General features: G+C 39.3%; 1 protein-coding gene and 1 long non-coding RNA gene across 2 annotated transcripts; one reads left to right on the top strand and one right to left on the bottom strand.

Moving 5' to 3' along the window:
- Window positions 1-613: 613 nt before the first annotated feature.
- Window positions 614-23,335, bottom strand: LOC140342949 (tetraspanin-15-like). Its single transcript, XM_072429329.1, has 8 exons — window positions 22,527-23,335; window positions 14,116-14,301; window positions 11,401-11,475; window positions 9,900-9,995; window positions 7,838-7,954; window positions 7,070-7,117; window positions 6,104-6,220; window positions 614-4,735 (listed from the first exon to the last, which is right to left on the bottom strand). Exons 1-8 carry the CDS (start codon window positions 22,611-22,613, stop codon window positions 4,577-4,579), a joined length of 885 nt encoding a protein of 294 aa, XP_072285430.1. The 5' UTR covers window positions 22,614-23,335; the 3' UTR covers window positions 614-4,576.
- On the top strand, window positions 18,325-21,234 carry LOC140342950 (uncharacterized). The gene is made up of 3 exons (XR_011923217.1): window positions 18,325-18,895; window positions 20,110-20,200; window positions 21,043-21,234. It is a non-coding gene; the product is annotated as an uncharacterized lncRNA (long non-coding RNA).
- Window positions 23,336-23,370: the final 35 nt, after the last annotated feature.

Raw genomic sequence — 23,370 nt, 5'->3', positions numbered from 1 at the left:
AAACAAGTTTCTCTCCTCCCTAAGATTATGGCACATACTTACTGTGCAGTCACCCTGCCGCGATGGGCTCTGTCATCTTCACCTTTGGCTCCAAGGGGACTTCTGTGGGGATGGCAATCCTCCTCATAGATTGGCTGATATAATTCCTGCACATGCGCAGGAGTTACATTATCTCCGGCGACTGGTGTCGCCACACACAGAGCTACACAGTGCATGGGCCATTCAGTTTCGAGCTAAAACAAAAAGCCATCAGGAGCCAGGGAGTTCATTATTTGACAAACGCAGCTCTATTTTAAATATTTGCGATCATGCAGGGATTAATTGCAGAAAGGGACAGGTGATGTCTCTTTTGCATGAAAGCTTACTCACCTGCCCGATTGCTACCTAAACTGTCAAATTTTTTAGGCTGCGGATGTGCATTTAGATGTTTGGTTGCTGGGATATCCGGCACATCCTGGCTTCCCCTGAGGCTGCCAGAGCCTAATGAACTCTGTGCCTGTGCGGGAGTTTTGCCATCCCAGCCCAGTCAATCAAGACGGCTGAAGACCCTAAAGAGGAAGTATAGAAGAAAAAAAGATGATGGTGCCTGCGACAGAATAGGACCGAGGGAATATAGACTCATACACATACACTTTTTATTATTACAAATCACAATGCAAATAAGTTTGCTTACAAAAAACATAAGACTCAGTTAAAGCTCATTAAACCAGAATTACAAAACAAGTAACAACACAAACTTCCAGTTAAAGGCAAACTGGCTGATTTTAGTGCAAGCACAGAGGAAGGTGAACTCCATTGTAAAGCAATGTACAACCCCATCCTCCATGTACTACAGTAACACTTCATGTTATATTCCCTTAGAGGTAATGTAAGATTCCCATGCAAGCATTAGTTATGCTGTCCCTAGTGCTACGGCTGATCTTGTGAGTTAATATGAATACAGTACATTGAAAGTGTAGGTCCAATTTGTTTTTTAGTTTTGACTACTGGGGAAGGAATATAACTCATTTTGGGGTTTCACTGCTATCCTGGACTTGGTTATAAATGTACCCCCATGTACTGTCCAGCTGACAATCGCATCACCAGCAATGAAGTGCAGGAAAAATTTGCAACTCTCTAACAGAGCCCTGGCTAGTAGTAAAAGATCAGACAATGATTCTAACATATCCCCACTGTACAAAACTAAAAAAAGTGTTTTCCACACATACATGTTAAGTAAAATTCCAGTATTTATCCTTAGTGCATAACACAGCCAATACATGTAGTCCTGATTATTACAAAAATGCAGTGAACCTTAAAGTGTGTGGAAGGTTTCAGCATGGGTTTCCAGCTCTAATATGCTCATTCTACATAGAATTCGAAAAAGTATACAGACAGTAATCAACTAAAATTTTATTGCCACGGGTCCAAATGATGCAAGCCATAGGAGACTAGACCAGTCAATTGATTTACACTAGCAATGGTTCCCAAAAAAAAAGCAGAGTGTGCCAAATGCCACCTCCATCAGAAGTCTGAAACTGGTGTGTGGCGTCCCAGGACCTGTTCTATGTATTTTATATTCTTCCCTGTCCCCTATGTATCCTGTGCAGACATGGAGGACATGACATTGGCCTGGGGGAGAAGTGATAATAATGATGGTGGGAAAAGCAGGCATACCTCCCTTTCCAGAGGTAGTATGAAGAATCTCTTTTTACTAGGAGTTTTATCAATTTGTATTCAGGCTACAGAGTTGTTTTACACAGCGCAAAATAGGGTCAATATTATCCAAAAGGTGAAATTAAAGATTTAGTAATATTCTTTGTTATAAAAGACAAAGATTGTATTGCTTCAGCCAAGTACTGCAGTTCTTCCTATTCATACAAAGTGACATTTGTAGACTAGAGCTTGAAGACTGCCTAGGCCTTCCTACAGGCACTTGAAGAATCTCTGATCACTAGAGACTGCCAGTCTTAGAGCCGCAAGCCCCTAATAACAAGGACATACACATTACATGTCCTTGTACATGGCTGTAGATATAGTTTGTTGAATGGACACATCTGTACGGTTTTGTTTACATCTAGAATGGAGCAGCTGAACCTGTTCACAGAAAGCTGATAATATAAATATATATAAATATAATTTTATTTTCTATGAGACCCAGTCAGGTTTTCCCCTTTTACTGTTAATACCTATTAATAGCTGGCCAGAATAAAATTATAGAAACTTGCAAGGCACCAATATGTCATCTTTATGAATATTCACAAATACTATGGGTATTGTCATTTTTTTCAGGTAGCTATTAAAACTATTCCTTTGAAAATTCTTATGAAAGAATACATTTTTACCCCAAAATTATTCCACGTAGAATTATTTGTTGCATGAATCTTACATAGATATAACACAAAGCACAAAACATCTTATGTTTATTGATTAAACCGATCGGATTCACTCACAAAAAAAAAGAAAATTTTCACCAGGCATCAGTGACTTACTTTGGCAGCCATTCTCATGAGAAAGCAACCTATCGGTTCTCTCAGAAGTGATGACATAACCTAGACACCTAGATGTCTTTAATAAGAAGTAACTGTATATTTTTAAAGACTTATTGGCACAATACACCTGAGTATAGATTAGTTATTCTAGCGACAAGAAATGTAGGTATAAATATATATCTGAGGTACTTGTATGCTTAGTGGTAAGTTTTCTTTAGATCACTTATATTAGAAAAAAAGTTTTTGAATAACCAACTCACACTTTTTTAATTCAAGAGAAAAATCTCAGTCTTCTCATACAATAAATCTGCAATTTTATATCATGAAGAAGACTGTTGTCTACTTAATTATACTTTATTTTATTACAGAGCCTCATATATGAACATTTATGGAAGAACTCCAAGTGAAACCAATAGGAACCAGAGTGTTCAACCAAAGGGCAACACAGAAAAATCTTTTGGAAACAAATGCATGAGGCTTATTATTCTGTGCAAAAAGAAGTAACTGCAGGTAATGCTGTAAAAGGGCCAGTGCATTTGATAATGTTCATTACGTTACAAGTAAAGCCTGAGGTTAAGAGTTGCTTTCTGGCCTCTTCTCCCCTCAATGGTTTCCAGCTCTGTTCCTGCATAGCTTGGGGTTATGGCTGTACCAATCCCCTTTTTTGTATTCTATAAAATACAAGTAAAAATGCAGCAGGGGAAAGACCCCTTATAATGGATTTGGTAGATGTAGAAATTTGGACACTCATATCTACCACCATCAATGAGAGACACAAGTAATTTATCATCAGGGGAGGGAAACAGAAATTAGGTGAACTAGCCTTTTAAAATGTGAACCTACTCAGTCTTTTAAGACAAAGAGTGTTATAACAGTCTACACAAAACATACACTATAAAGCTGAAAGATTGTGGACACCAGACCAATTACCCTGCTTCTGTGTTCAAAAGTACGTAGACACCCCTTTTCCAAATTATTTAGTTTAGGTGATTCAAGTGAAAGGAACCTTTAAAACCACAACATCCAAACACATTTTTATAACATTGCTCACTTTCAATCTTATAGCAACAGTTGATTAAAGCTTTTTTTTTTTTTAAAGCCAGGTCTTTGGAGACAGGACTTGATGAGTTTGTTGTGGGGTATTCAAGTTACCTGCACAAAATCACAACCCCAGCCCTACTGAACTTCTTTGAACTGAAATGCAGACTGCAAACCAGGTCTTTTCAATCAACATCAATACCTGGCCAGATTTTAGACACCTAAAATTCTTGTGAAAAGGAAAAATGAGAATAGATGCTTCTAAAGCCAAACTTAAGGGACAGTTCTGTTATTGGTTATGGTTTTGGAATGGGATGCCTAAAAAGCTCATATAAATAGGATGATCAGTCGCCCATAGACCTTTAGCAATCGAGTGTAGAAACATCACCTGGACTTCTGAGTTACTACAATTTAGAGTTTTGGCCTCTGAAAGATAAAACCAAAAGATGACCAACATGGGTATAGAATTACATTTGTCTGATTTGTTTTTTATACCTTTGGGAGGTATTCATGAATTTTTACTTCAAGTGTTTTTTTATGCAGCGATAAAGCAATGAGTCAAATCTCTATCCTGTCATGACCCTTTAAACTTTGCTTGAGCAACACCTCTGCTTGTATTCAAGTATCATAATGTTCTCTTCTTCTAAAGTCTTTGGATGATAAGAATGCCAAAACCAAAAGTAAAGAAGAGTTAAGTAGAGTAGACGCTGACATTACCACAGGATTTTTTGGACAGCTGCCTAGATGTTGCCAAGACATTTTATGTTTCTATTCCCTGTAGAAAGCAGTTGAAATCTCTTTGGAGTGCATTTATAGAATACAAAAATAAGTCTGTCGATGCTTTCAGCTACCACAGTTCATAGTCTGAAAACCAGGATCTTGATAATCCACTATTGCAGTCACTAGGCACCAAGGAGTTTTCTGGTTGCCCCTCTGAAGACTACCAGAAAATATTATTTTTAGGGTCCATTAACTATTCAATAATCCAAAGTCATCTTCTTGGAGATGCTCTCTCCTGATGAGTTAATATTTAGTGGTTGTTAGTTGATGAGTGCGTACAGTAAGGTTCAGGCGTCAGACTCTATTCCTGGATAACACCTGCAACAGCCTTTAGAGGCAAACTCAATCTCAGGCCTCTCCAAAAGGACATCGGCTGAACTGTTCCATTCACTGATGATGTCTTCTACACGGCTGATATAAAGGAGGGAGAGGAGGACTCCAAGGAACTGTGAGAGAAAAGAGAACAAAACAATGAATGCCAAAAAGGGTACAAATAGAGCTCGCAAACAAATTAAATGTCTTATCAAAGGGAAAAGCAGATTTAGTTGATGACTAATACTGAGCTATCACATTCTATACCCCTGCAGTTATAACTCAATCATGTCCAGGGGTAATTCCAACCTTAGTAACCAGATTGAATCTTTTAGCTATGGTATGCACCTATTTACTGGATTAGAACTGTATAATCACTTTACTTGAAAAAAAAAAATCATTCTTCTGTATGAGAGCATCATCTAGTTGTTTAATACCTGCAGTTGTAGCTTTGCACAAAGTATTTTATGTAATACTAAATCAATATCCTTCAAGTACAGGGACCCAAAATATGTATAATATTGGAAAACTATTACTATAAATAGGCATGACATTAAAAACTATTACAGTACAAAAATTCACCCCCTTCTGCCCACAATATAGAAGCTCTTCCTCTTGACAGTTTTTCATGGCAGCAGGACAAAATATAGTATTGTTCCTGCTGTGTATGGATTTGTATGGAAATTAACTAAAACAGTATTGAAAATGCATTTCCAGTACACATGACAGTGTCTGTCCCATTTCAGAAGGGCACTGTGTGCCGCACAGGATTTTTTTTTACATGGCTGTACAGACAGACCCATTGCTGTAACTATCCCTGCACAATATCTGTCCCATTGCTGTGATGGGCTATGTCTGTACACAATGGCCCTGATATATTTAAGTTCTCCAAGGCTGGAGAAAATACACTTTCGTCAGTGAAGCTGGGTAATCCAGCAAACCTGTAATGGATTTCCTAAAAGTCAAGCCTTTGTTAGCAAATGTTTTCAGTCCTGGACCAGATCCATTCCAGATTTGCTGGATCACCCAGCTTCACTGTTGAAAGTGTATTCTCTCCAGCCTTGGAGAACTTTATTAAATCAGGGCCAATGTTCTATGCAATGAAAACATCTCTGTGCACAAGCACAATATATTTTAAAGCAGAAAAGTTAATGGCACATTGGAGCCCCTGTGCATGCTACCTAGCCAAAATTTCACGAAAAGGCTCAGTGAGAGCTCTGAGAAAAGATGATGAACAGAGAGAAAGGACAAGTTTAAAAAAGTAATTTCTTGTACTGCACTTTAAACGGTTGTATCTGTAAAATGAAGGAAAAAAATTGTTCTGGTATGAAATTGGTAAAACACATCAACAAGTACTACAGATCTGTCATGTCCTGTAGCATATATATATTATTACCTTACTTGGCTTCTATTACACAAACATGTTTTAAACCAGTGTCTGTAAATCAGAACCACAAGTTGGTATTACACAAGTGTTGACTGTGGTGACTATACAGACTCACCTGCGGAAGGAGAATACCTAGCAATACTCCAGCCATGATGGTGTAATTATCCAAAAACCACATAATGACAGCATTTGTACAGCCTCTGGGGTAGATGATCTTCTGAGCTTCATGTCTCTAAAGATGTAATAAAAGAAGAGCATGTCAGCATCGTGAAGGGAAAGAGCTTTATTTTTTTTTTATCATATTTGAAAGATTGGTCTGTGATATCCATGTTGTCAAATATAATTCCTTTGTATGAGCTTTAGATTAAGGTTAGAATCTGAAAAGAATTTTTTTTTAACCTTTTGACGTCTATAGCTCACCACCACCAATAATCAAAAGGAATAATCAGACTACATTTTCTTTTTTTTTTTTGATCTACCAACAACTATGTTATACAAAGGCCTACTTGACTAAATAGTAATTGTAATGTGGGTGGTGAACTTAAACCCGCACTGCCTCCTAGCCAGCACAATGTAAAAGTGACAGTGTATGTGCACTGGGCAGTCCAAGACCCTTTACAGTTTTTTCCTCTTCTGAAGCCAGTGAAACTACCTAGTACTTCTGGGTATAAGAGAATGTGTGACCTATTGCCCTGTGCCGGTGCCTGGGTCTAGCAGCAAGTTATTAGGTTTGAGCAATGTCACATTACCAAAAGAAGGACATCATTGTACCCTCAGGTAGCTGACATTACTGGCTGCAGGGGGGCCAAGAATCTGCAAGGAAGCTCAGAAATTTCGTTCTTCATGGACATAATGACAATATCTCTTTAAGGGAACACAAGCATGAGAATAGGACAGACGGTAAATGAGAAGTTAGAATGAAAGCTGAATGAAATGACAGAGACAAAAAGTAAGGCAAACAAAGATAAAAACATTGAAGAGTGGAAAAGATTCGAAAATTATTGGGAGGAAAAAAAAAACACAAGAGAAGCATCAATAAAGACAATTAATACAAATTGGACATTTGTGGTTAAATATTTACATTATACTTCATGGCTTGGTATCCACACAATGTGTTCATCACAGTTGTCTGTAAAAGAATTAAAAACATTATTTCACTAAATATTGCCTAGATTTACAATGACTTCATAAATATTCTTTTATAATCTCTGGTTTCTTTTGAGAATGCCATAATATAGATGCTCCGAAGTATGTATGCAACATACAGCCACAACCAGTTCCCTAATAATGTTTAAGCATTTTTTCTTAGGGGTGCAAAGCCCTGCTTACATGTGTTCCTAGTATGTGAAAGGAGATTGGAGTGCCTGAAGGAAACCCATGCAATTGCATAGAGAGCATAGAAACTCATTGTTAGTGCCCTGCCCGTATCTCTAGCTGCACAACAAGAATGCTAACCTCTTAGCTACTGTGCTGCCTTTGCATGTAATTTTCCCTAAGTAATTCCAACAGGCTCAACCTCCTTTAGTAAAAGAATTGAAATCTAATGTATAAAGGGGAGGTCGAGGGCAATGACGTTGGGGAGAAATTAGATGATGCTAAAAATCCTCTAGCCAGGACAGGGGGCTCTGACTTGCCACAGTTTCTAATGAATACTACGAGTACTAACGAAGGTCACAGTGGGCAGAGAAATCATAAGCAATTTTAGTTCAACTGCCCAGGACTGAAGGGAAGGCTAGAGACAAACTTGTTGCAAACATTATACTATATATATTATATAGAGATAAAAATGTGAAATTTTGAAAATCAATTTTCAAAATGAATATAAATAGATATTAGGGCGTTTCCTTACCTTATTAGCAATGCAACATGTGTAGGGAACGCCACATGCAAGAGGCCCTGGAGCTGTACAAGAGTGATACTCGTTCTTCTCCCAGTCCATGTACTCCTCTCCTCCGCAACACTTAAACTGAAAGTAAATACTTTAATCTCAGCACTGATTAAATCAAAAGAACGCTTATTTACTTTAGGAATGTAGCAGATTTTTGCTCCAACAAAGCTTCCTGAAATATCTGACACTTTTCAAGTTGTCAATTGCCTAGTCCCCTGATGCGTACTGTGGTACCAACCACTGGACTGTACAACATTACAGGACAGAGAAGTGATAGATTAAACAACCAAATGCAGTGGGGGACCAATCTGAGACTTCCAGAAGTGTTGTATTTTGTAGATGTTTTAGGTGGTGGTTTCTCATGATTATGGCACAGCAATCATTAGCCAAGTTCATTGACTTTACATGTTTCTTTAAACAATAAAGTTTAATTCTGCCAATTATATAAAAAAACAGGCCCGTCTGACATAGAACCCATGGACGCTTTCTGGTTTGACTTAGTACAGCAGCGGGAAGTAATTTAGTTTTGGTATGTGATGTGAACAGTGGCTAGGAGTACTTACTCACATTGCTTATTGTGAACTAAAACGTGGGGGTCAAGTATAGCAAACTTGCATTTTATCTTTGTGGTTAGAATAAGCAAGGCAAGCTCCCCTGCTTTGCAGCACTGTGCTGTTATTAGAACTTGTGGTTATTATTGTGCAGAAGCTGTAGAAAACCTTGAAGTCTACAGGGATAATATAAATGTATACACCCTTGCATTTCAATGGTTACAATTTTTTTGGGGGGGGCAGTGAAAAGCACTTTTATTTACTTTATTTCTTTGCTCCAGCAGGCTAGTCATCTGTGGGAATGGTTCCCTGAAGCCTTTTCTGAAAGGCGCCCTATGATGCTGTAGAAGGCACCAGTGTTATCGCCTACAATGCCAGACTAGTAACCCTGCAATATAAGCAAGGGGACATGAAGGGTCCACATGCAACTGAATGGAAGGGGCGTGGGCCGAGGGGTAAGGTAAGCAAACATCCTCCCTATTTACCCTCTAGACCCAAACAAACATTTAATCCTGGCAGTGTGGGAATAGATTCACAAGTACATGGTATTTTATTGTAAGGTGACTCATTGATGCTGCTCCAGGTGAACTCAAGACAGGCTTTGTACACACGTGCAATGTCCAATAACTGGCTCAGGGCTGATACCAGACGAAATTCTTGCGCGTGTACAGTGCTCTTGGTTGATCGTCTGAACAACCGTCCTGGCGGATCCACAGAAGATAAACAATCGTAATGCAAGTGAAGGGGAGAGAGCACAGCGGGGTGCCGCTCCATCGTTCTCCCTCTCCCCTCTCCAAAGAGCAGAGCGGTGCTGTATGTACAGCGCTCATTCATGCACTGTGCAGTCATTTCTTTCCAACGACTATTATTGCACATGTGTACGTAGCCTTAATCACTGTGACTGGACTTTTAACAGGTCTTCCTTTCTTCATCATCATCATTTGGCATTGGGAAATGATAAGATAAGCAATTTACAAAAGAAAGATAGCAGTGTTTGTGCTTTCACAGGATTTGACCAGCACATTACATTTCTGTGATTGCTGCAAATGTTCTTAACCTGATAAATTAAACCTATGCATTCATCACATCTGTGGACTGGTTAGTAGCAACAGATTACATTTTTGCATTTAGGTTTTTTTATTTATTAAAAGTAATAAAGCCAGATGAAGCAAGGCAACTGTCATTTTTAAAGTAGAACTTATTTGATTGTAGAAGTACTTTATATCCACCTAACCATAACCTTTCAGATAAAACTTCCACAGCTAGCTGAATTTAAAGTCAGCTTCAGTGGTATCCATATTGTCTTTATAGTTCCAGTATGGTGCAGTCTGAGTAAATCTGTAGCTTTTCTTCATAAAAGTGAAGCACAGAACAAAATGCAGACAGGTATGGAGCTATCCTAATGGTCAATTGCTAAAGTTTGGATGTCAAGTGAAGTTCCAATTTCATAGCAAAGTTTTTTCAGTTCTCACCTGCTTCTGCACAAAGTCCATGATGTTTTTAAAGTCCAAGTCATCGTAATAATTCCGTATTCCGCGGCGAATGTTGCTGTTCAGGAAATCCATGGTCTCATGAGTAAAGGGAACAGTCAGTCATTAAATCTTGTAGGTAACAAGGCAAGAAAGAGAAAGGTAATGTTTATATGAAAGATATAGGTTACTCCACATGTACACTATAGAGGCAGAAATGGACAGAAACTGCATCAGAATAATATTAAGAATAAATCAAAGTGAATTAGTGAACACCTTAAAGTGTAATGACTAGTAGCCAGACTAATAGTCTGGCATACCATATATTAAAACCTGTCTCCTAGCTCGTTATTGCAACTCTAGTTATCCTAAAGTAATGCCAGCAGTGTAAAAAACACAATTCCTTCAACTTCCCAGTACAATCATTTTGGAAGCAGACATATTGCTGGTTGGATTATATCCTTTTTAGGGGAGCCCAGCGAAGAGTTAGCTTAGAGAACCACATAAAACCAAGTCAGTTATTCAAATTCAGATACTATTTTTTTTTAACAGGAATCTGTTATTAATTGTAATAATGGTGTGGCATTAAACTAAAGTCATAATTTCCCCGTTTAAGTTGAAAAAAATAGAATGACTCAACTTCTGTCAGGATTCCACTAAAGTCTAATATAAAGACTTTCCTTCAATTCAATAATTCAGGGGTTAAAATTCAGGGGTCTAAATCAGGGGTTGGCATACTCCAGTCTTTAGGCCAGATACGGCCCCCTGTCTGACCCGGCCTAATGCCGACTGGCAACCTGCGGCTCCACAGCTGCGGGTTGCCGGCGGATCGGCCAGGGGGTGTTGTGAACTACCGGAGCCGCTGGAGCTCCGGTACCGCCCCCTTTCAGTTGCTCCCCTATTTACCGCGGCGGGTGTTGATACTTCCCCGCCACGGTAAATAGGGAAAGCTCCCTGAAGGTAAAAGAGGGATTTAACTTCAGGGGGCGTTCCCTGGTGGTGGACAGTGCCATTAGGGGGAGTCCGGCCTAGTGTGCTCCCGGCCACCCCATAAATTGACGAGTGGCCATCAAACTTTGCCGACCCCTGGTCTAAATCATCTATTTCCAACCAGGGTTCTGTGGAACCCTTGGGTTCCTCCAGAGGTTGCTAAAGAATCTTTTATCTTTGGCTGATTGACCTAACAAGCGATGAAAACCCCAAAGTTTCATAGCCAAAGCCACAGTAGCATGTCACCCAAGCTATTTTTAGGTGCAAGAGTGGCATTCTTTCCACTGATAACAAAATTAGCTGCATTTTTTCCATTGAACTTCTATCATTTTAGTAGAGGTTTTCTCAAGACCTGAAAATAAATACCAAAGAGGTAAAAAGGTTGGAAAACAGTGGCCGAAGACTATGTCATCTTCACTTAGGTTGTGATTGAACTCATGGATCTCATGGGAACAAAACATTTTTATATTGGCCATTGTTTCCAATATGTTGTTTAGTAAATGAAAAGTCTTACCTGGTTTCTAAATATCAGGGCAACAATCCCCCCAGTGAGTTCCAGGATCAGGCAGACCCCCAGTGTGTACATGAACTGTAAAAATAAAACAAGGCATTAAAAAGGGGAGATTTTGAGATACTAGAATAGATGGGGCTTTCCAGATTTGTTGAAGGTATAGAAATCCCCTTGTGTCTTGGGGACTGACCCAAAGCTGTTATGGGTTTCTTCTGGTGAAGACAAATACAACACAATGGCTTTGTTCAAGAGAAATAAAACAATTTACAGAACTATTAGTTTGAAGGGGTATTCCAGTTTTCAGTGTATGATGACCTTTTTGCTCAAAATGACTAACACAATAGTCCACACCATGGTGGATAAGATGGTGGGGATTTATAAACAAAAAAAAAACATATCGTGTTTTAGTGTTGTTTTTTTCTTTATTAGCCAGATTTAACCCATTTGCCCTGGTGACCAGTGGCTTTGGGGATAAGAGTGAGAATTTGCAACCTTTTCAATTTTTACCAGAACAAGAATCTCCCAACAGTGACAACTGTTCAGACGACAACTGCCTAAGGATATGTACACATGTCAGATGATTGTCGCTCGAGACCCACAGTCATGCTATATTTGGGTGAAAGTGACCCATCAACATTGCTCATCAATCTGCTGTGGCAGAAAACATTTGCTGATCTTCATGACCAGACACATTACAGTCTGGTTGTACCACCACCTGTACAAAAACATGTCTATGAAAAGGCAATGTGAATATGGATTGAACAGATTTAGAATTTGATGTGTTCAGACTGTAAAGATTCACAGACACTAGATCTTCCAAAGTTAAAATGATCATCTTTGGCAAAAACCCAGTGGGAGTATAGTAGCCCCTTGTGTTGTGCAGGAGACTGCAGGTGATCCGACAGATTGAATCACTAACAAACCATGCCATTCTAGGTTGTAAGCTCTTTGGGGCAGGATCCTTTCCTCCTCCTGTGTTACTGTCTGTCATTTACAACCACTATTTAAAGTACAGCGCTGTGTAATATGTTGAAGATATATAAATACTGTTTACTAAAACAAATATTTGTTGTAGGGTGTCCTACTCCTCCTACCAGTTTAATAAAACAGAACCTGCTGCATAAGTCAGTCTGGTCAGAAATTATTGCTGAACTAATATTGAAACCAACACCAATGCATAGCAAAACTGATAATGTGAAATGTATCTTCTACTTAACCATAGATCTATTAGACTTGCTGCAGTATTTAATGAAATACACCATGGCATCTAGTCTGTCTAAGCCTTTAGCCAAATCAGCATCAGCAGTTTTGCTGATTCATAGAAAGCTGGAGGTGTAATTTTTGTACTTACATGCAATTTGATTACACATAACATTTAACTTACTCATTTGAATTTGAGATTTTTTTTAAAATACAGAAATGGAGAGGCTTAAATACTTACCTAATAAATACTTTTTCAGGCTTCTTTTGATGCTAAAGTATTGATCTTGTAATCTACACTGAAAGGCAATTAGATTTCCCATTAGCTCTATCTAATCGTCAGCCACCTAAGCTCTTGCTGTGGAGATCATCGGAGTAAATGACCCAGCATAGCAGGAAAACCTAAGCATTATTTTCCAAAGTGAAGTATTTAAGCTCTCCTGTCACCATTTAATCATTACTTCAATGGACTAACAGTAGAGTAGGCGCTCCTAAATTGTTTAAAGAAACACTATCAGCATTCATTTTAACAAATATGACACTTAGATTATGTTAGCCATTTTTGCCAAAAGCCATTTTTGTATATGCAACTAAAGCCTGGAGACTGGTAATGGGTGCCACCATCTTGGATGTGATGTCAGCACCCCCAGCAGTCTTGGAGCGGTCAACCAAGTGACATTCTATAACAGCCAGGTGTTCCCCCAGATTTGATTTATTTTAAGGGTTCTTGTGGTTAAAGAAATGTATGAGAAAGGCTGCTCAATTGTATTCTCCCATAGTCGTCCCTGGCTGATACAAAAAAGGGTATGAAGTGGGTAATGTAGGGACCTAATTTAAAGTCATACAATGAATTAGCTACAAATATAAGCCTGGGACATATTCGATTTCTATGTCAGATATAATGAAATATCAAATCTGACACTCACATGTTCATAAGCACATAACTATCAATCTCTTTTTGGTGTTAAGAACTATATCTCAATGTCAAAGGACCAAACCCCATGATTCTATGTAAGTGTATTATAGCTTGTTTTTGTTAGCGTTTTTTATTGCTGAATTTCTGTTTTGTTTTTACATTTCTGTTTATAGTGGTAAAGTGTTGACACAGCTTTAAAAAAGTTGAAAGAGGTTCAGTGTCCCCAGTTGGTGGACTTCCCTTTATTTAGGAAACAAGACATTTATTAAAAAAAAAAACAAAAAAAACATCCTCCTGGAATATATAGATTTTTGACATACAAGGAGGAATACAAATTAAAAGAATAACAGAGACCCATTCATGATACATCATCAGATTCATTTGGGAGAGCAATCCACTAAGAGCTACAGAACTGACTGTCAAGCCCTGACTCCTGCAAAATCAGGATTGCTTTCGTGAGGCACAATGTTGTTAAAGACGTCCTTTAGCAATCCTGACTCATTGCTAGTGCCATATTTGCCCATGAAACATCAGGAATTTAGAGTTTGCCACCAATGGAAGTGGAATGTCACAGTTGAGTCAGAATATAAGGAGATGCTCACCACTTGAAGAAGGCACAGGTTGTCCCGCAGAGAGGCCAGGACTCCAATGAAGGATACTACAAACATGACCACTCCCATGAGGATGAGAATGATAGCTGGAGCCAAGAAGGCACCTTGGAGCGTTTTGTACTTCTGCCTCTCCACTTCGGCATAGATCCCGACAGCCAGAACAGACGCACCAATTAGCTGAAAAGAAAAAAAAAAAGACAGAGTCAGCTAGGAAAGTTTTTTTTTGTTCACCCATTTCAATCAAAGATAATCATTTATAACTTTTTCTTTTTTGCACAAATAAACCAAATCTCAGTTATTGTTTGACATTGCAAGGGCTAAGGGGCAGGTTTATTTATTGCCATCCCCAGTGTCCCATAATTGACTTTCCTCCATGTCCCCTCTAGATAGTAGAGCATGTACTTTAATCCCCTGTTTGTGTTTGACCATTGAGTTAATGCTATCACATGAGGGCAGGAAAGGAATCCTTGGGCCCAGTGTAAGCTCCAACTAAAGCTACTGAGAACATACACAGTGTTTTATTTTCTCATTGAAAGGAGCACATCCTGTTGTATTTTACAGTGATTTCACCCAACCAAAAACATAGACATTGGGTCAGAAGATCACTACTGCAGGGCAAGATCACAATTTATCTGACCAAATCCAACCCATCATCAAAAATCATGCTTCCAGAAGCTCAAGCTTTTGGCCATATGGCCAGCACCAGAAGGAAGAGTAATTCATCTCTTCTTTTGTTTGTTTATTCACTGCTTAGGTCAGGTTACAATCATAGACGACCTCCAGCAATGTTGGAGATCCAGAGATCAGAAATTTTTAGCTGTGTATCTCTACTTGCATTTGGTATTTAGTTAGACTTTTAGGTAGCAGCCATTTAAATGTCTCATTTTACTATTGAAAAAAAACAATCATAGTGCTCCAGTCCAGTGACTTTGCCAAGCCCAAGATGACATCATCAGTCTGCTGCAAGCAGAAGGAAACCTTTCCTCTGTCTCTTTGCCGTTAGTAAATAGGCTGTATATAATAACCTTGTAGAATGATGATAGGCTGCAGCAGTAGCAGCTGATGTTTGTTAGACATTTGTGAAGACAGTCAAAATACACAGCAGCAGGATTTATGTAATTGTGTCATCTGAGCCGACATGTCAGTCTAGTAGTTGAATGTTGACAGTGAATACCATCTGAAGAGTAGATAAAACGCTTGTCAGAAAAAGTAAAAACCATTACCTCAGAGTCTCACATGAAAATGTTTAGACTAATGAAAAAAATATATATCTGAGGCTAGGTCTGGTTTAAAATTACAAGCAACACTTTTGGACTTTCAAATTATTGGCATCAAGGACAGCAGAACACAAAGGGTGGAAGTGTGCTGGCAAAGCTACTTTAATGATGGATATCCCCGGTCTGGTTGCAAAGTGATTAGTGCAAAGTACATCAAGACTCTCTCCAGATGAGGGATCTAACTTTCCTGAAGTTTCTTTCTTTAAAAAGAACATAATTATATGTATTTAAACAAATCTGTTAATAATGTAGATGAATGGTAAAAAAGGGACAAAAGAGGGACTTCTATGAACAAGATGCCCTGCATGCCAATAATTATGTGAAAGAATGTGGCCGGGACATATACAAGCCTGAGCATGACATGAGCCCCCTCTCCAATACCACACATGCTCTTGCTTGATCTTCATTCATGATTACAAGGAAGCTGTTTACAAACAAGGAAGGGGGCATGATTGCTATATCATGCAACATTTGAATTTCAGGTACATAATAACGAATATATCAGGAATGTGCAACCTCCAACGAACACCAAAAAATGGATATGATTGCTTTGTACTTGCAAACACATAGGAGTAGGTGCTTTAGATCCATGCTTCCCATGTCTGAAGTTGGCCCATCTCCATGCACACAGAAAAATTACAGCTAACCAGGTTCACAAAACACCTAAATATTTCCGAATCATAAATCATGGAAATAATGCAACTTCAAAAATCCATTGTTTCAGTTGCATACTGTTGTTGGGTTTTAGTTGTCCAAAATCATAGTTTGTGATCATCTTGGGAAAGATCCAATATTCATCCCTTCCTCCCTAACCGTTACCCAACAGAGGCTTCATTAAAGGGGTCTATGGTTAAAGATAGAGATAATGTAAACTGCCATTGCTAAACTCAGCCTAAAGAATGCAAATTGTCTGGATGTAAAGAACTTTTGATGTCCTTCACACACCTGAAACAAGCATGCGGATAATTAGGTGCAATTTGCTGAACACCCAAGGTGCATTCCTATTCTGGGTTAGTGATTCACAAAATAACCAAGACGGAGGTTCACAACAAGAATCATGGAAAATGATGGTGCTATATAAAAGCATTGATAATTATTATATTAACCAGATCAGCAATGGCAGCTCATATAATTATTTTTGCTAGGTCCCCAAGTGAAACACATAAGACAGTGAAGATGACAAAGAAGATTCAAAAAGTATTTTGTGTTATGTGACTGAACTTGGTGTGTGGCAGCTGCTCCATATTGTCTAGTAGATTTCAAACAGAACTCTGAAATTTACTTCTCTTCTAGGCATCCCATTTTCCTTTGGCTACGTACACATGCTAGATGTTGGTCGCCCTTGATTAAGGATCATAATCTTGGGTGAAAATATTGCACGCGTACAGCAGGACCCCAAATGTCGTTCATTGATCTCTTGGAGTGGAAATGATCACTGTTCTGTCCTCTGAAGGAAGGCACAGCAGGGTGCCTTTGCTTGTCCTCAACCCACCCCAGAATTCAACCCTCATTTGTTCTACTTTTGCTGGAAATGATCGGGAAAGATAGTTTCCAGTGACATTATTCTCATGTGCGTCTTAGTGGCCAGTATTGAAATGATAGCTGTTGAACCAGCAGGTTTGACTGCTCTCAGATTTACACATAGATAGTGTTGAAAGGGCTGCCCTATTTAATTCTTTCAGCTTGATTTAATAAAGCTCTCCAAGGCATGAGAGGGTACACTTTCACCAGTGAAGCTGGGTTATCCAGCAAACCTGGAATAGATCTGTTTCAGGATTCAAAACATTTGCTAGCAAATGACTGACAAAATCAATTCCAGGTTTGCTGGATCACCCAGCTTCACTGGTAAAAGTGTATCCTCTCCAGCCTTGAAGAGCTTTAACAAATCGGGTCCTATGGCTCCAGCTGCTGCATGTATAGTACTGTGTAAGTCATTAAGTACCACAAGAAAAAAAAAAGTAGAAACCCTGTGCAGAGCAGAATTTCTGATGTTTTATTTTATCATTACCATGGTGGTGAGGATTGTAATGGTGGGAGATATTTTAAGCAACTTGCTTTAGAATTCCAAGAAACCTGTACAGACAAGACTGACAATGGCTGGCTATCTCTGGTTTCAGCACTTTTTGAGTCACTGATCTGAAACAAGTTTGCAAATCAGGGAAATCAGAGTAAAGTTGTAACTCTTTATTCACTGTCCTATTCTGGGTTGGTTCCTGGAAAGTTATCATTGAATCAGCATACCAGCCAGGCAACTAACATACTTTAAAAAAATAGCTGATTATTTGCTTGGATGGTGCAAAATCTTCTCCCGTGAGCTTCCAGTTTGTTTCTTATGGCCATTCAGAGGTTTTCAAATCCTTACTTCTGCATTTTTGCACTAACACTGTGAAAAAGACCACCGACTGCTTTGACTCAATGCTACATCACCCACTAGAATTGTCTCTAATGATCTGCTGAATTTGAAATTTAAAGTGTGTACAGAAATACTCTAATGTTGTTTAATGAATCATCATTTTATTATTATTACACAGTATTTATATAGCTCCATCATATTATGCAGCGCTGTACAAAGTCCATAGTCATGTCACTAGCTGTCCCTCAAAGGGGCTCACAATCTAATGTCCCTACTATAGTCATATGTCATTAACACGGGCTAAGGACAAATTTTGGGGGAAGCCAATTTACTTTGGAATGTGGGAGGAAACCGGAGTATGTGGAAGAAACCAATGCAAACACAGGGAGAACCTGCAAACTCCATGCAGATAGTGTCCTGGGTGAGATTCAAACCTGGGATCTAGTGCTGCAAAGGCCACCGTGCTGCCCGTATCATGGCAGATCATCTGGAGACGGACTGGTGCTTACCGCTCATTCTACCTCCCCTCTCTTCCTGTGTGTACAGCACTCATTCATTCTACTGTAACTGGAAACATAAACAATCATTTTTGGTGCCAGGAATTTAAAATCTGTATGCAGCTTAAAAGAGAATGATCATTGTTTTATATGGGCACCTTTGTGGAGCAGCACGCTCCTCGCTAAAGCAGACCTAAGCTGTAAATATGCAAAAAAGCTGTGGCTCCTGATGAATTTATGCTTTTTTTTTTAACATGTACAGCGTAGAACAGTGTGTCTTGACCTTTTTGACATGGAGGAACCCTTGAAAAAACTTTCAGGTCTTCAGGGAACCCCTTCTTTACCTACTATATCCAAGCCGTACAATACATGCCTCTTACAGTGCTGGCCATTGCGAAGAACGTCACCCTTACAGATGCAAAAAGATAATTGGTGTCACCTAAACTGACCTGAGAGGCACACATTGCTCAAGGAACCCCCACCAACCTCTGGAGGAACCCTGATTCAGAAACACTGGTGTAGAGTACAATGTAATTATTTTGACTAATGTCCATTAGTCAAAGAGGATTGCCTTGGTGGGGAAGATTGGTGGGGAACATCTTTCAGCGACACATCGATGACCAGTCATCTTTACAGGATAACTGGTAAGTTTGTGCCATAACTTGTCAAATATCCTGTGCAACGAGTTCAGTTCGCCTTTAAAACATTGACACTGGCAGTAGGTGACTGGCTCTTTGTGCTGCTTCTCCTTCCACTGGATTTGCATTACAAGGGTTGTCAGAAGCACACACCAAGTGAAATGAATAATCATTGCATTGCATACATTTACTATTGAAATAATGAACAGGGAGTTGTTAGATGTTTTACACCTGGCTCAGCTTTCAATGCTATATTTATTCTGCTCTGTGTTTCCATTAGGTGTGTTTTGTGTGTTAAACGTCTTTTGATAACAAGGCGCACCTTGGCCACACTGATAACGGAGTCACAGGGCACACAACGGCTAATACAGACAAACAGGAAATTATCATAACAATTAATTGAATTGTTTTAGAAGAGGGGCCCCCATTTTATACAGTGAGATCAGAGCAGAGGAACTCATATTATGAGCTGTGAGGAGGGCCACTTAACTTTAAAAGACAAACTTCAGGCTATACGACCTCATAAACTGGTCTGTCTGGTTTTATCAACTTTTCTGGTGCAGGATTAGTGCTTGCCGTGTCTTTATGTAACAAGTATACACACTCTATAGATGTGTCATGCAGTGCTAATCTCCAGGAATGTATATTGAGCTGTGATCATAATACTTCAAAACCACAAAATAGTAAAAGGTTATTGCATGTCAGAGTTCCTAAGGCTGGCAATACAGCAATATTGTCTATAAGGGTTGATGGACATGCAGGCTCAATATAGCATGTCTGCTGCTTAATTGACCCATCCGTATATAGGCTCAGCTTACTCACATTCACATTTATGGCTATGAAGTGGGGAGGAGCAATGGCATTAGCTTATCCTAAATCTTTAAAATGTGTGCTTGACTACAGCTTCAACAGCGCTCCTGACCGCTCCGATTTAACTGAATGGGGGCGATTGGGAACCTTTTTTAGATCTCAAAACAGTTCCTGCAAGCAACAAATCACTTTTGATCGTCTGATTGCTTTTTCTCTTCTAAAGAGCTGTACCACAACTATATAACAAAGCAGTTGCCAAATGCTGCGGGTGACAGTAAAAACCACATACTAATTGAATAGGGGCACCTAGGAGTGGCTTTTGTAACTTTTTTTTTTTTTTTACCACAAGTCCATGAGTGTATTTTATTAATCCAAGCTGATTTTCATTTTCACTGAATTTCTCTCTACAGCAGAGCTGTGAGAGCAGAGTGGGGCAAGGAATCAATGTGATACAGCACAAGAAGCATAGGAAGGGAGCAGTTTGACAGGGAAAGAACTTTGGTAATTATTTCCTTCTCTTTTCACTATCCAGTTACCGAGGACATGTAAACCAGGCTAAGGGGTTTGCTAAGGGGTTCCTTGAGCAATGAAAAATTTGGGCCTCTAGGGTCAGTTTAAGTGACAATGATTGTTTTTGGCCTATACATAAGGATGACATTGTTCCCACTGGTCAGTAATGTAAGAAGCATTGTTCCTACTAACCACCACACTAATGTACTATGAGATGTGGATAAAGAAATTATACCAGGGGATCCTGGAGGATCTGAAGTTTTTTCCCTATATTAAAAAGGTTGAGAAACACATCTATTATCTAAAGTAAAACAACAGCAGAGAAATGTAAGCTCCCCATGTCTGCCAGGCAGGATTGTGTTGTGTGGCAGAACTGTAAAAAAGTTCAGGACTGTATAGAGAAAAAGGCTAATTCCTTTGGCAGGTAAGTTAAAATTCAGAGTTCGGCTTTAGGGGAAAGACAGTTAAGGTAATGGTGTCTGGTAATAGCCAATAAAGTGCCACTCAACTGCTTTGTATACCAATCAAAGTACTGATCCTGGCAGTAACACACTTCTTGTTCTAGAGTGACAATGTTTGCTCCCTGTTCTCTATCTAGAACAGTGTTGTCACTCTAGGAAGGGCGTTACTAATACGGAACAGAAGACAATTCCAGAAAACAAGGTGATTTGGTACATTTTAAAAATTTGAAGGGGCAAAAAAAAAATCATTATTATGGATTTAGGCTTCCTTACATATATTTGGTAGCTATCATAGAAATAAACAGCAACATAGAATTTGCATAAATATCAAATTTATTTTCATATGAAGTACGCCTTTTCTTTCCTGTTTAGAAGACTCCTGTATAACGGGAAGAGACAACACAGAAAGGACTTCCTGCCCAGAAATCCCACAGCAGCTGCCAAATGCCACTTTTAAAGTGAACCTGTCACTAGGAAGGCATCAAAGTTGTAGATCGGTGGGAGGCATCGCAGAAATCATTTTATCCAAATACTGCATATTTATTAAAGGACACGCTGAAAATTTTCTGGTTTATTACGTCTTTATTCAGAATTAGTTGGCCACCTAACACCAATCCCATTGCCTTGCACTTAGCAAGGGATCAGATGTGGTTATGTGTGTACCAGGGGCCCCTACATTAGAAATCTGGATAGCAAAGGGCATGAAACGCTCACTGTGCACACAGAATGCAGCACCCCGCTGCGTCTTCCCCAATAGTAGACAATAATGGCAGTGGCCCATGACTACATTGTTGGTCAGTTGTACAAATTCTGAAATTTCATCACATTTTTGTATGAGGTCAAAAGCCCTGTAAGGCATCCAATGGGCATCAGAGGATTGGCATAATCTTGTAAATGATTGTTTACAGTGACAGATGAACAAATGAGCACTGTACACAAAGCATTATTCTGTTATATGGGGAGGGGAGGACAAGGAAGCAGCACGCTGTTAGGATTGCACAGGGGTTGTTCATCAATTCTCTGTGGCAGACTGATGAATGATGTTGGGGAACATATCTCAGGTTTTCACCAGAAACTAGCATGACCTTATTATCTGATGTGTTTACATGGTGTAATGAAATAGTCAATTGCTAAAGAAATCACAGAAAGCTCCAATTGCTGTCAATTATTAGCCACCATATACTACTGGCATTGCTTACACCTCTGTTCCACAGCTTATCTTAGGGCTCATTCACAACACAATGCACATCAACACATTTTCTTGTGCCAAGCAGCAATGCATGTTTTTTTTTATAATCTGTTTTTGCATCTATGTATTGAGGTGCGTTAGAGTTCATTAAACATCAGGGTAGAAATAATAAATGGCAATGCACCACACATATTAAATGCTATTCTATTAGCAATGCTGTAATGTAAATGAGCCCCAAATATTGAAATTACTAGCAATCGAGCTACAAAGAACTTAATCAGATATATTCATTCAGGTGTGTTTCTGCAACACACCATACATGCATTTTGACACTTTAAATGGGAACCTAACACACTAAGATAACACAACTCCAACCAACACACAATTTTTTTGGTGCGCTGCCTAAATACGACACACGTTAACATGTATAAACAATTCAATGCACCAAAACACCAAGAACTGAATGGGTCATAAAAATAGAGCAGATAAAATTACAGCAAGTAGGATTTTATAGATGCGCACTACCAAATCACATAGGTACATAAAGTTTGCTAAACCTACAGAAATATATTGTGCAGTTATTATTACATTTCAACAAATATTTGTATACAAAAGTAATAATATTTTTTTTTTACAGGAAGCCACCCACAAAGACCCAATAACTTACCCAGAAAATAGTACTATATGCAATGAGGGTAAATTTCAGACACAGGTAAGGGAACCTGGAACAGTAGCGAACCTCTCCAGTAGCCATGAGTTCAGGTGAGTTGTTACAACACAGGTGAGACCGATGAATGAATCTCAGCCCAGGTGAGAGGGTGGTGGATCCCTGCAGCTCAGTCCATCAGTTGTCAGTGTGCAGAGTCCATCTAGCATGCTCAGGTAAGAGTGTGTGCTAAAATGAACCTCTTCCAGACTGTCACTTCTCATACATTTGGAATTGCCATACATTTGCAGTGTAGGGTGACAGAGGGAGTGTATATGCAGGGTTGTGTAGGATTGCCTAGCAGAGGGTGGGGAAGCCAGGCTGTTGATGTAGCTGTGTGGGTGTGCACTTGCTGGGTGGCTATGCTCTCAGATGGGGTTGTAGAGTTAGCAGGGTGTTGTTGTGTTTGTCAGGTGCATAGCTGAGTCACAGTAGGAAACAGGAAGCTGGAGAATCTGGGAAAGAGAGCAGGCAGGGTGTGATGGCTGCTGGTAGTCTTGTGTAGATATATGTGTAAAGCCAGCTGTAAGGGTTGGCCTTCTTTAGGCTGGCAGAGGGTCTTTCCTTGGTGGGGGTTGGCAGCATCACATGACTGGGTATCCTCCCAGCATGACACTGGATGACCGCACAGCCTGTGGCTCAGTTACAGAACATCCAGAATATGTCAGCTTTGGAGACAGGGCTGAAGCTGTCTTTAGCACTTTCAGGGAGTACGCCCTATGTTTGTGTCCATTACATGCTTCAAGCTGTTTTTTTTTTCTTTTTAACTCTTTCAGGTCTCAAGCTGGTCATATTAGATGGCGGT

This window comes from Pyxicephalus adspersus, chromosome Z (assembly GCF_032062135.1).
Source record: "Pyxicephalus adspersus chromosome Z, UCB_Pads_2.0, whole genome shotgun sequence".
NCBI lineage: Eukaryota > Metazoa > Chordata > Amphibia > Anura > Pyxicephalidae > Pyxicephalus > Pyxicephalus adspersus.
Note: the sequence above shows the minus strand (reverse complement) of the source record. Positions and strands in the feature narration are given on the sequence as shown.